This window comes from Phaenicophaeus curvirostris, chromosome 1 (genome assembly GCF_032191515.1).
Source record: "Phaenicophaeus curvirostris isolate KB17595 chromosome 1, BPBGC_Pcur_1.0, whole genome shotgun sequence".
NCBI classification, from domain to species: Eukaryota; Metazoa; Chordata; class Aves; order Cuculiformes; family Cuculidae; genus Phaenicophaeus; species Phaenicophaeus curvirostris.
In genome coordinates, this window is record NC_091392.1 from 34393731 (window position 1) to 34408457 (window position 14727).

The 14727-nt window shown below is 38.9% G+C and overlaps 1 protein-coding gene across 2 annotated transcripts in view; it reads left to right on the forward strand.

Moving 5' to 3' along the window:
- USP15 (ubiquitin specific peptidase 15) overlaps positions 1-5658 on the forward strand; it is a 71184-nt gene extending 65526 nt beyond the window's left edge. For both annotated transcript variants that reach the window (XM_069852331.1, XM_069852324.1), the window contains 4 exons: positions 2153-2302; positions 2741-2844; positions 3425-3513; positions 3754-5658. In XM_069852331.1, the coding sequence (XP_069708432.1) occupies positions 2153-2302; positions 2741-2844; positions 3425-3513; positions 3754-3939 (529 nt within the window). In that variant the 3' untranslated portion in view covers positions 3940-5658. The remainder of the gene's footprint in view (positions 1-2152; positions 2303-2740; positions 2845-3424; positions 3514-3753) is intronic.
- The last annotated feature ends 9069 nt before the right edge of the window (positions 5659-14727 follow it).

Below are 14727 nucleotides of genomic sequence, written 5' to 3' on the forward strand. Positions count from 1 at the left end.
GGGATGAGGTTTAACAAGGCCAAGTGACGGGTCCTGCACTTGGGGCACAACAACCCTGTGCAGTGCTACAGACTAGGGGAAGTCTGTCTAGAAAGCTGCCTGGAGGAGAGGGACCTGGGGGTGTTGGTTGACAGCTAACTGAATATGAGCCAGCAGTGTGCCCAGGTGGCCAAGAAGGCCAATGGCATCTTGGCTTGTATCAGAAACAGTGTGACCAGCAGGTCCAGGGAGGTTATTCTCCCTCTGTACTCGGCACTGGTGAGACCGCTCCTCGAATCCTGTGTTCAGTTCTGGGCCCCTCACCACAAGAAGGATGTTGAGGCTCTGGAGCGAGTCCAGAGAAGAGCAACAAAGCTGGTGAAGGGGCTGGAGAACAGGCCTTATGAGGAGCGGCTGAGAGAGCTGGGGTTGTTTAGCCTGGAGAAGAGGAGGCTAAGGGGAGACCTCATTGCTGTCTACAACTACCTGAAAGGATGTTGTTTAGAGGAGGGTGCTGGCCTCTTCTTCCAAGTGACAGGGGACAGGACAAGAGGGAATGGCCTCAAGCTCCGCCAGGGGAGATTTAGGCTGGACATTAGGAAAAATTTTTCACAGAAAGGGTCATTGGGCACTGGAACAGGCTGCCCAGGGAGGTGGTTGAGTCACCTTCCCTGGAGGTGTTTAAGGCACAGGTGGATGAGGTGTTAAGGGGCATGGTTTAGTGTTTGATAGGAATGGTTGGACTCGATGATCCGGTGGGTCTCTTCCAACCTGGTGATTCTATGATTCTATAAAATAAATATGTGCTTAACCAACAGATTTGTGGGATGGGGGAATGTCTGTAGTTAGTAGACACTCTCAAATCCATGTTCCAACCATTATATTTTTGGCAGACTGTTATTCTGATTCATGATTCTTCCAAATTATGATTTGGAATCATATCTGAATATTCACAGTTATGGGATGTTACCTTAAGATCCTCAGTCTCCAGGAATTTTCTAGCAGATAAGTATTCTTCATCAATACCTGAAGCTCAGAATTAAGTTTGAAAAGTCAGTCTGCCACTTTTTCTTCTGTGGATACTTAAAACCTTTTGAGACTTCCAGAATTTGTCACCAGATATCCTCCTCTATTTGGGCAGGGCTGACTTATCAATTCCTGTTGTTTTCTGCATCAGCCAGATTATACAGCACTGGGTAGACACTATGTGAGATTCCATATAACTCAAGTGCGATGAAGCGCTTCCATTTGTGCCACACATTTTAAGGAGAGTATATAAACTACAAAATGTAGTTACTGCTGAAGTCAAACAGTTGCTTCTTCTCCCCAGATTTGTATTCCAGATATCCTAAACCAGCTGGGAAGCCAATTCTTCGGTTACAGCCTACTCTTACGGTTCTCCTAATGTCTTGTCTTTATCTGATGTTGCTACGAAAAGACACTTGTGCAATCTTTTTTAATTAGGGCTTTTTTTTTCCTAGGTCTTTTCTTGTTAGATGCCAAAATGCAGAGGAGGTATAGACCCCAGAAGAGTTGCTTCCTTGCATTGCTCTTTCTTACCATTCTCCTTGAGTCTTAGTATTTTGAAAGATACAAAGGTGCATTGCAGGGAACAGAAATGTATAAGTCACAGGCTGTTTAGTACTTGCCTACTAAGAGGGCATGTTTTCTTAGGAGTTTTTTCGAGTTCCAGTAGGCAATGTTATATGGTTTTAGTGGTAGATGAGATGGAGTGGGAGATAAATGAAATTGGAAGTTGAAACTTTGAAGAGTCACAATTGTCTGTTATTTATGGCTTTTCATATAGTCAGTTTTCCTGAAATACATTCACAACCCTTTGTCTTTTTTTATAAAGTATGAGAAAGCTGTGGTTTAACTAAAGATGCAGGGATTACTGTAGGAGACAAGAATCCTGTATTGGGGAGTGCTGCTTAAGTGTTTGAAATGCTGTCAAGCTTCGCTGTGAGCACACTTGCACACAAGCCCCTCACATTTTAAACTGGAAGGGATATCAATGGCACTAGTAATAGAAGATGGAACATCTTTGTTTCAGCTTTTGGCTCATTCAGTTCCTCTCATGTTACTGGCTTTCTCTATAGTAATGTATTTTAACATATGTACAGACTGCAGTTATTTAGAAATTGGAGGTTTTTTAATTTATTTTTTTTTTTAGGTATTGCCCAAACTGTAAAGAACATCAGCAAGCTACCAAGAAGTTAGACTTGTGGTCACTGCCCCCTGTACTGGTAGTTCATCTAAAGCGCTTTTCCTACAGCAGATACATGAGGGACAAGTTGGATACATTGGTTGACTTCCCGATAAAGTAAGAAACTTAAATATTTTGATGCTACATCCATAAAAGTTGGCATGACAAGGGCACGTGTTTAATCCACCAGTCATGTAAAATTGCTTTGTTCTCAGCTTCCATGCATGAATCCAGTAAACACTGATGACGAAATGCTTGTTAGGTGAAAAGTGTGAACTTGGAAAAATAATAATAGTAGATAAGTAAGGAAGAACTCTCTGAATAGTTTCGGCTAAGATTAGTGGTTCTTGTTCCACTCCTCACAGAGTGAAAGAGATGCACTGTCTTTGTAGTCTAGTGTTATGTGGTTTTTGGGGGGAATATAAAGTAAAAGGCTCAAAGAACACCGGAATGTGAAATGGTGAAATGGTTAAAAATATTAACGTGCTTTTCTTCTGGTTGGTGTTTTTTTCTTTTTTTTTTTTTTTTCCTGTGTGTGCGTGTTTTTTTAAACAGCGACTTGGACATGTCAGAGTTCCTTATTAATCCCAATGCAGGGCCTTGCCGCTACAACCTGATTGCCATCTCCAACCACTATGGAGGAATGGGAGGAGGACATTGTAAGTTGATTTCAAGTATCATCATTCTCAATGTCAGCTTTCTTTCTATGTTTGTTTTCATTTAAGCAGTGATCACTTTCCATCAATGGCATTTTTTAATGGTTGAGGGATATTTTTTTTATTATCTTGAAATGCTTTCACAAGTATTCTAACACAAAAATCTATATGAAATGACTTTCAGGGATAATTGTAGGTTCTTTTATAGTTCTAGCTATGCATATTGTAAAAAGATAAAACGTAAGAGCCCCGTAAGAACAACTGTACTCTCACAAATGATTTTGTATTACTTGTCTCTATTTTGTACATTGGGCGTCTCCTTGAAAGGAGAGAGAAAAAGGAAAAATGTGACTGGGGGATTTTGTTTTGACTGTCTTTTCTTGCTATACGTTCTCTTTAGAAGGGAATATGTTATTGCTTAAGCTTTCTTTGCTTGGGAAAAAAAAGAAGTGTGAAGGTGTGAGTCTAATAGCAATAAGAGGTTTCAGTTGAATATGTTTGACAGCAATAGACTCTAGCAATTGATTGTACTATATCTATGAAGATACAGAGTCCGTAGACATTGTACTTTATTTTGTCCTAGATACTGCTTTTGCGAAAAATAAGGATGATGGGAAATGGTACTACTTTGATGACAGTAGCGTGTCCACTGCGTGTGAGGACCAAATAGTGGCAAGTACCTTTTGTGTTTCTAAAATTGGGACTGTTGATGATGTTTTATTGAGGGAATGAAAATTAAAAGTAAATCATGAACCTTGCAGTAAATTTGTAGGTAGTAGTTTCTGTTCTTTCAAAGGACGTTACAAAACAAAAATGGTTTGCTCCAACGTGCAAAAACCACTTATATGAAAGTTTTAGGTTTCTTTGTAATTTTACCTTGTAATTTTACCTTCTACCTTCTCTCTTTTGCAGTCCAAAGCAGCATATGTGCTCTTCTACCAGAGACAGGACACGATCAGTGGAACTGGCTTTTTCCCTCTTGACCGGGAAACCAAACAAGGTGCTTCAGCTGCCACAGGCATCCCACTAGAAAGTGATGAAGACAGCAATGAAAATGATAATGATATAGAAAATGAAAATTGTATGCACACTAACTAATGGAAGAACTAGAAGCCATAAAAGAGACTTTCCTCCTGGGGATACCTATGGGAAGAGTGAAATTGCCCACCAAATTAAGAATAAAAATCTGAGAATGGGAATTTCAGATAACAGAATGTAAATCTTTATTACATTTTAACATGTGCAGTACTTGAAGTGAAACAATAAAAACTTAAAAAGAAATTGTCTCTAATGCATTTACAGTCTTGTATTCACAAGCTATATATAGGTAATCACAAATAAACCCCTTTTAAGTTTTCTGCTGCTGTTCTGATGGATTATGTTTTCTTTTTTTTTGGATGTGAGTTAGTAACTAAACTGTTACATCTGTGGACTTTTGACATTTAATTTCTTAGTACTGCAAGAATACTACTGCCGAGTCTAGTTTCTGGATGAATATATATGTGTTCCTTAGGCTGTCACACAGATTACAAGTAAAAATGTCATAAATACCTAAGCAGTAGTTTTCTTGAAACAGGAAAATTTTGTTTTGCCCTATTTTTTTTTCTTTTTTTAATTTGGTCACAATAGAAGAAATAGCTTGGAAAGGTGTTTTAACCTTTTGTGATATAGTTGAGCATCCAGAATATTATGTCCATCTTACTGCTGCCATGGAACAGGTTCTGGATTTCATGCTGCATTAACAAAAAGTTTTTCAATTAAGTGTAAGTATCCTTTGTTGCTTGTTGGAATCTACTCTGCAGACATAATTCCTGTTATCTTGCTTATAAGACATGCATAATTTTAATCTGATGTCAGTTCAAAATTTAAAATTGTGCTGTAACTTCTTTCTCCCCAGTTTTTGTAGTTTGACAGCTTGCAAACTACTCTGCAGTAGGGTCAGAGTTAGTAGTATTCTGTATCCATAGTAATGACTGTGTATCGGGCTTAGATGAGAATTTTTTCAATATAACCTGCCTTTAAATTGTTAATGAACAAAATGACTTTAAAGGTAGGTCTGTTAATTTTCTTTGTGTGTTCCTGATGGAATTCACCATAGCCTTACAGCATATCTGAAAAGGTAAATCATTATAAGAGAATTGGCATTTGCATGTTCAAGTCAGAACCTGTACAGTATATAAGGCATACAGACTTTGAATCGGATTTTAGTTAACTATTTTCAGGGGTCCAGGATGCCAAAATAAGTGTGACATTTTGAAACATTTTTTAATTTGCTGCTTTCCCTTCGATCTAGTTGGAAGAATGTATTGTTGATTTGTATACAAAACTGCCTTTGAGAGGGGCTCTTCAGTGCAGGGGCACGCTTCACATATCTACTACCTGGAGAATTACTTTGTGTCCCACTGTTTAAACAAATAATTTAAAAAGAAAAAAGCAAAAAGTATGATGTTCTTCACTTGAACTAATCAAATACAATAGGTTATAAATTGTGTATTGTAAATAAAAGTTCACTCTGTGAGTGCACATTTTGGTAAATTATTTATTTATGTTAGCATTAAAAAGTTTAAAAAATTGCATTTGACCAGGATATAAATGAGGTATGTTGGACATGGCTTTGCTTTATACCTTGATATTAAAACTGGTGTTTCATCCTGGTATTTTAAAGCTGCTTTGAGGTTGTTTTTCTTTTTTTTAATGTAAACTAACCTCCTGCATGACAGAGGTTAAAATTTTGTCTGCACTTGAGTTCACTTGGGTTTACATTTGAAATGCGCATGTTTATTTATACAGATTTCAATAAAGCTATTCAAGGCCTTATTTAGTCTTCCCTTTTCTTACAAATTCTTTTCCCACAGTGTTTGTGTAATGGGTTGTCTTTGTCTAAGACTTATATTATCAGTTACAAAGTGGCTGTTTAACAACCAACATGAATAGTATTTCCAGGAGATAGTGTATGTTAAAAGGGATTCTCTTCTATCATTATCTGGCTCTAAAAGCATTTATAAGGCTGCAAAAAAAATCGTTTATTGTCATTAAAACTTAAGTAAAAAGTAAAATTACTCAAACAGAAAAACACTAACTCAGATGGTGAAACAAGGCAATATATATAAGACAGGCAGATACAGTGTTTATCCTTATGTGTTTATCTTCCTTCTTTTAATTAGAGCACTTGAGAGGTGAAATTTATCTGTGGAGTAGGAGTAGTAACCTTAGAGAACTGGTCATCTCTGAATAACACACAGAAACCCCCCTGCTACAGTCATACTGCTGTTAGCCTAGGAGTGCCTTGGGAAAATCACAAAGGAGTGAAGGATCTGGTTAAATTTACCTAAGTCTCACTTTGGAGATTCTTAGATTAAAGCTTTAATATCTGCTAACTTGGTCTCCTAGCACATTTCATTCTCCCTCTGAAAATGCATATATATATATGTATGCATATATATACATGTATACATATATATATAATATTTGAAGGAATGTACTTGCCTACTAGTGGTTGGGTCATCCAGATAGAGTTTTAAAAGGTATTGATCAAAGTAACATTTAGTTAGGAAAAAATTAGATAGATAATATCAAATTTTTGTTTGTTACTGTTAATGTGGCCTCCAAGATGACACACACAGTTTGACTCCAGACACAAAAATCAATAACATTTCTGTATGACTGTCCCGGAGGTTTCTGGGAATTCAGCCAAGTTGTAAGTTTCTTAGAACTATTATGTATTCACACAGAAGATATAATTCATCCAGCGTGGACATGCTTAAAATTAAAACTACAGAAAGCATATTATTCTTTGCAGTGTCTATCAGAAGTTATTGCTACGCAGCTAGTCATTTATGTAGAGAACAAAGAGGGTCCAAACATCTCTTTTTATGAATCGTATCTGATAAAAATCTACAGCACGCTTTCTTTTCTTAGTTACATCAAGATTTTTGATGGCTCTAAGTATAAACTCCAAAATTCTAAGATGCAGTTAACCTTGTTAATGTGAGAGTCACAGAAACAAAACAGAGTAGGAGGCAGAAAACAGTTTGCGATTCCCAGTTACTCCATGGATTTTGTTACAGCGATATGTCATTTAAAGCCTGACAGGGAGGGAAGGAGGTGAAGAAACTGCCCAGGACCTCTTGTTTTAGTTGGCTTCACACAGCGTTCTGGATGGTTCGGTGCAGATCTCTTCTGTCATCCACTTAATTAAAGTCCTACCTGCCTTGCTGACACACTGAAGTGAAGTTTGCAACTTAATGCTGAAATGATAGACAAGAAAAGCTGTTAAATATTGCCCTAACAGATGATGTAGAAATGTCTCCTGCATCTACAGCTGGTTGCTGATGGGAAGGCCGCAACCCCTTCTGGCTTTCCCAGCAAGACAACACTGCAGTATGGAGTGCGGTGTACTTCTTCAGCATTTTTAAATCTTTAGAGGGAAGTCAGTATGGCAGGCAAAGAAATGAATTGGCAAACTCACCAGTTTCCTTCAAAAATTATGCCTTCTTTGATGTCAGACTCTGAAATCTCAGGTTCTAGTTTCTCATTGTTTCTAAGCACTAGTTACTTTTGATAGCATGTTTTCTTTCTCTGTGAGTGTGTTTTTTAGACAGTTTCTTTTCTAGACATGGTCCATTCTTTGAAGATGGTAACACCTTGTGTGAGGCACGATCTGTGCAGAACAGATTTCTGTAATCACTTCTGCTTGGAATCCTTTCTAATCTGAAAGACAAGGTCAAGCAGAGAGCTGGAGCTAGCTCCAAATTAACACAAGAGTTTTGAGCATTGTGAAGTGTCATAATAACATTAGAATTAGACTGTGGAAAGTAATAGAACATGCATAAGATTTCTGGGGAAATGTATACATAAGCATGTAAGTGGGAAATATACTCTGTCCCAGCTCTTGTATCACTGCACATGATGGATGGAGATCGCTCCCTTGCATTGCCCAGCCCTGATAAAGGGCGCTTGCTTTCTAAAACTCCAAGCCTTAGAGAGTTTATTTGCTAGCATTTCCAGCATCACTTTGACAAAGAAAATCCCTATAAATGTAGTGAAAGAATTAATATGAACGCTACATTTGATAGAATAAGTATATTCTTAGTTTGCAGACAAATTGCTGTCTCCAGGTTTTTTAGTTCTCTCTCCTTGGGGGGTAAACAAAGTGTGAAAACAGTTCCACTTGGTTCCAAGGTTTCATGCTTTAGTGGCAACAAATGCTCCTGAGGCAGGCAGAGACCTGTCTTATTGAGAAGAAATTAGATCTTGGAATAGCATGGAAACCCCAGAAGGGTCCAAATGTGACAAATTCCTCACTAATTATCCCATTCAGTACAGAACAAACTGGGTTACTATATGCTGGGTAGCATTAACAGTCATCCTGAGCCAAGTAATGCAAAAACTGATCCAGGACTCGAGAATTCACATCAGTCAGTGTGGTTTTATGAAAAATAAGTTTCATTATTGAGGGCAGTAATGGAAAAAAATCGATAAAGACTATAACATAGGTGCATCTAGAATTAAATAAGTGCTTGGCACTTATTTATCACCTTAATTATCGCTATCATCAAAACATGAGTGTTATGCAGCATCATCCAATACAAAGCCTAGGAACTAACAATCTCCAAAGAGTTTCCACCAGGAAATCATTGTGGAATAGGAGTTACTGGAGAAGTTAGTGGCACTTGGTCCTGTTGGCACTTAGTTACATTTTGATTCGGTGTGTAAAATATTCAGACCATAGCTATAGAAGGTGGAAAGTAGTAAGTACCTCTAAATACTTTGTAGCCCTGGTGGACAAGCAATGGAGCATGAGCTCCCAACATGAAACACTGGCATATGAACTCGTCCTTGGATACTTCAGTCAAATTAAGTCGACTTAATTTTCTCAGGTCTGTGGTAAGGATCCTGGGAAAATACACAAAGTTACTGCCTTTTGATAGTTCAGATTGTATCCTGGGAGACATTACAGAAAAACAAGTTACTAACCCAGAGTAAACCCATTTGCAATCCTTTTTTACCACGAAGAAGGAAGACACAGCAGAGGCAAGCGGCAGGCTCCCCCGGGGTGAGGAGGGCGTTGAGAGGTGCAACGGCCCTTCCCCTGCCAGGACCAAGACTCAGTCTGAGGCATCTGCCTCAGCTTTGAGATCTTTGAATCCATGAACACCCTGTTCTTCTCAGAGGAATATTCCTCCTGACCTGGAGGCCTGAACCTGCAGGTGTTTGCTCTGAGCTCAGCATGGTTTGAGGGAAGGGCTTCACTCGCTAGCATTGTAAGAATTGATTAATATGGGAATAAAACCCATGCTCATGTTTCAGGGTGGCAAACATTATAATTTTTCTTCCCTTCCTGCACTGTTGTTACTAACTTCAATCAAAGTCACGAAGCTGCTCCAAATCCCATCTGAGCGACCTCTTTGATCTATTGTCATTTTCTCAAGGTAACTGTTCCCCCAGTTACAGCCTAAACTGAAACCCACATGCCCCTTTTCCTTTTTTCTTTGCAACGCTGGAGGAGCCTCCCTGCTTTTCCAGGCCAATTCCCTTAAAGCACAATGACCGGTTCAGACATGTCCCTAACAAAAAATGCAGGGTTCCTCAAAAAAGAAAATAAAACTACACACGGTGCAATTAAAACCAGGTTTGCAGCCAGCTCTGGGAGCACAAAGGCATTTTCCAGAACACAATGAAGGGTGCCTGGAAAGAATTTGGAGGAGCTATGCTTGTTTTTAACATCTGTCAATGTTGTAAAATTCACTCTGTGGTGGGTGTTGTGTAGATGTGAGGCTGAGGAGGAAGTCTGCAAACAGAAGGGACAGTAATTACTGACTCTGTATCCTATGAAAAGCAAGTACAAAGAGCATCCCTTCTGCCAGCTCAGATGTACGTTTCACAGCCATACGAAATGTAGAGTTTAGAACTGCTTATATAGGACTGGTTTCCTTGGGCAATTTGCTGAGTAAGAGGAAAAGGTATTTGGATCCTACTTGAGTCCTGCTGACTGTATCCCAGTGGGGAAAAGCTGCTTCCATAAACCCTGAGATTATTCAGCAGCATGTGAATAGGTCAATAAAAGTTAGAAAGCATCACTACTCTTTAGTTGCATTTGCCAAATCAAATAAAACTTGTTAGTCATGTTGACTAATTTTACATTACCTAATAGCTGCTCAGTGAATTAAATGCAGTGTCTAAGTAACCTGTTTATTGGGAGAGACAGATGGCCTGAATAACTTTGCTGTGTATGATGTGGATTGTAAATACAACTTGTAGGGCTGAGACCTAAATCCAGACACATTTCTCAAAAGTGTTCTAGGGCTGTCAATAACAGCAGTTCAATTTTCACATCTTTTACTTTACAAAATTCTCTGCCAACAATGAGTTTCTGGCCCCTAACGCAATGTGGATGGTTTTGGTTTTTAGTGTAGAATAAAATCATCTATATATATATGAGTTTTTTTACAAATTCTCTATTAAAATATTTGTGAACATTTTACAGAATCACTGAATCACTAGGTTGGAAAAGACCCACAGGATCATTGAGTTCAACCACTCCTATCAATTAAGAGTTTTAGACAATTGGACAATAAAGCCCATGGAAATGTTTTGATTAAGCATAATAAAAATATTCAGATTCCTTACGCCTACAATGTACAACAATCACAATCAACTGATGGAACGGAGACAATAGAACTTTCTTCGTTAAATATCCTGAATTGTTGAATTAACATATTTTTAGACAAATTGAGTGGATTAGATGCACATGTTGATTTTTTGTATAGATATAGAAGATAATGCTTTAGATGTCTTCAGGAAATGTAACCTTAGACACTTCTGTAATATTGTTCAGATAAGGTGGCAAAGATTAAGAGAAATCAAAGTAGTCTGTAGAACTACTTACAATGGGAAGCATTTGGTTATCCTCTCTCTCATCTTTGGATTTCTGTTTGGCTTTGGTAGTGCCATGCTCAGTCTGAGATTGTCATTCATAAAACTCATTTTTATGATGTAAATGGCTCCCTTAGCATCAAGTGTGATGGATTATAATGTCCCCATTTTCCCAGGTTCATTTGACAATATTATTAGAATTTGACAGACACGATATTTTTTCCTTGAAATAAAAAGCCCACGTAGACATACCAATTTAATTTAACTAAGAAAAATCTTCCCAAAACTTCTGTGAATAAATGTGCAGATAAAAATAAAAGGGAACAAACCAGATTTAAAATTCCATACTCCACTCCAGAACAAACATATCGGGTAGTCCAATGTGACCCTATGCCAGTGGGAGAAAACAGCATAAGAATGTGTGGCAAAAGGGAAGAAATTGTACAGAACTGTGAATGTATGTAAAAACAATGAATCACAGCTAAGACAAGGGCAGGAGTGTGAAAAAGCCTGTACTGCATGAATAGAGAAGATGGGTGTTAAGAGAAAGTGGCTGTAGCATCCTAATAAGAGGATTTAAAATACATTCTAAAAAAAGCAGAGTCTTATGATTAGAAAAAAAAAAAAGAAAAGAAAATATTGTGAAAGTCACTAAGAGGTGATTGAGAATTAAAATCTTTGATAGATGTGGGTTGCCTTATAGGGAGAGGAAAGAAAAAGTAATTTGGCTACTAGAAATTGATTTAACTTCTTAGTGAAACATACAGAAAACCACTAGAAAAGAAACAACATAGAGGGGATTCTAGCATATTGTGAGGACATTTTGAAACAAGACAGTAATAGAAGAGCTATGCTATTTTTTTGACATGACTCCTCACCTAGTCATTACCTAGAAAACTGCAGCTCATGCATCCAAGTATTGGATTATGTCTGGACAGCAGGAGCTGTGTAAGTAATTTTGAGGAACAGGCTTTCAAAGGAAGGCTCCAGATATCCTGAAGAGAGCTAAAAACGAAGTCTCAGGTTCTTTGAAACCCTACTGTAACTCTGCTGGTAAGATAGGTCCTGGCTTTCTACAACAAAATAGGACATTCAAGCCCATCAGACATTCATATCCCCCCATACCAAAGTGTGGCTGAGCTGGTCAGGAGCACAGCTACTGGTAAAGAATTTGTCAATACTTAGTACATGTTAGCTGCTAATTTTATAATTAAGTTGTTTGTCAGACCTCTTAGATTGTGCTGCAGTTGTTTGTTAGGACTGGGACAGGGAAGGAGGGCTCCTAGAAATAAACAGCCATAAGAATCAACTGATGACCAAGCTGCCAAAGGGAAATAAGGACTCAGACTGACTGAACAAGTCTCACACATCCTTCTTACACATCCACTTAATGACCCATCCAGTAGCTCCAGGGCTTGGCTCTCAGCTGGATCAGGGAGTGTTTAGAGTTGGAATTTCCTCAGCTCCTGCCAGGAGCACACCTACGCAGCCCCTGGGCAGACAACAGCATGCCCCATGCTCTGGGAGTGGGTTCCAGAAAGGGGGTCCCATTACAGGAATAACAAATAAAACATCTAGAAATGGTCCCAGAACGCCTTTAAAAATGATGAAATTGCCACAGGTATGTATCCTTCGATATGGACACCTGCTTATAGATGACCCAGACGTAGATACATACTATGGAATAGCTCTGCTTTATCAGAAATATGTATTCACAGGTGGAGGTGAGCTGTATGGGCATTTTACTACAAAGGAAAGCAGTTGGCTCATTATGATTGGATTTCTTTGGACATCTTCCAAAATCCCTGCAAAGCATGTTCATTCTGTTTGTCTGTTTTGACTCGACCGGAGTAACAAAATTTCTTTCAGACTGCTGCTTATAAACACGGCCACATGTGTTACCATACAAATATCTACATCAAGGGCAAAGACCTTTAAACGAAATAAGAAGAGGTCTATGATCTTCATAGAGCAGCAAAGATGAGTGCAACACATAAGGTAAATCAAGGTCTCTTCCATAAGAAATCTCTGATCCTTATGGTTTACAGAAAGAACCTGACCACTTATTTTTGTGAACAGTTGTGTACGCGGCCATTCTGAGTCTTTTCTAGGCTGGTCTGAGTTAGCCACAAATTAAATGGTCGTGCCAGCAGTGTGAGAAAAAGAATAGTACCCAAATAGTGTGCTGGCCTCCATGCTAGTTACGTGAGTAGAGTGAGTATATCTACTTCTATAGATACTTTCTGTATTTTATAAATATGACTGCAATGCTGGCCATATAGAATCATACAATCATAGAACAATTTGGGTTGGAAGGGACCTTAAAGGTCATCTAGTTCCTGTGCCCCTGCCAGGGGCAGGGACACCTCCCACCAGCCCAGGCTGCCCAAGGCCCCATCCAACCTGGCCTTGAACACCTCCAGGGATGGAGCAGCCACAGCTTCCGTGGGCAACCTGTGCCAGTGCCTCACCACTCTCATGGGGAAGAAATTCTTCCTTATATCAAGCCTAAATCTGCCCCTCTCCAGTTTATACCCATTGCCCCTTGTCCTATCACCACAAGCCTTTATGAATAGCCCCTCTCCAGCTTTCTCGTAGCCCCTTTCAGGTAGTGGAAGGTCACTATAAGATCTCCTCAGAGCCTGTAGATTAAGAAGATGCAGGGAGGTTTTTGGCAAACAGATCACAGCTCAGCAAAACAAACAGACTACAGCACAAGGCATATTTCTGACATTCTTGACAGGCATTTTCCTGTTACGCATCCGGCAGTCAGAACGACACATCAGGAAAAGACTTGCCGCAAGCGTGCAGCTGATCCACTGTCCACTGTAAGAGCTCTCGATCAAACAACATGTCCTAGAATCACCATTACTTCACTTCAACACATCTATACCTTTATTTCTAAGTGAAAATTCCTGATAACAGACATGGCGATTGCAGTAAATTTTGATCAGAAGTGCAACATCGCTGAAGTATCTCTGTCCTCTGACTGTGACCTCATGCTGTGCTAATTGTTCAGATGACAGCAAGGATGGTCAGCATGGGTGTTTTTTCGGTGTAAACAACTGTCAAGTAAAATCTCCATCACTGTTTTGGGATTTCCTATACTTGGCAGGAAAAAAAACCATATCAAGAATGCACTGCATCGCTTACCATGCAGGGAAAATTCAGGGTACTACCTGAATATATAATAAATCCATTCTCTAATAAATGCTATGTGTTGTGTAAGGGATGGAGAGACAGATGCAGTTTAACACAAGGAGTAAGGTTTGTTTCCCAGCCACATACTTCCTGTGTGAGCTGGAAAAGTTATTTAATCTATACTGACTTATGCTCAGTTATAAGTATGAAGGGTATGGGAGCTGGCAATAAGACTTTGTGACTATCATGTATCTGTGTTCATTGTTAACCTCTAACTCTAAGACAGCAATTCAAGCAGTGGACAGCAGTTCTTCCTCAGAAGAGATGTTAACAGGTTCAGCCGATTCAATTACCAGTAATCCAAAAGGCAATGCAAAAAAATAAACAATCCACTGCTTTGAGAATCTGTTTGGACAAGATTCAACCTTGAAAAATTGGAAAACAGCTTTGCCTGCTGGTTACACAACAGCCATGAAAGCATCTAAGCCTCTGGCTGAGATACTTGTGCACAAGCCCTGAAGTGATCGTGTTGTAACTCAATGGGGCATCATTGCTGAGTATCTCAAGCATATCACAGGTCTGACACTTTGGGCATTGTTACTTAACAGTTTTGTCAGTGACTTTAAAGATAATGTGAAATCATTACTGACAGTCTGCTAATGACAAAGAGGATGATTCACTGACAGACAGCAGCTGGGATTGCTTTTTTAGCTGACTAAACAAAATAAAATGTATATTAACTGCATAAAAACAAACAAACAAAAAGTGTGCTAACATGTAAATATACACTCACACCTATGCAGAAGGGAACACAGGCTAAAATCACGCGGAGTCCACACTGGAAAACAAAGTATTTTTCAGTCTGCTGGT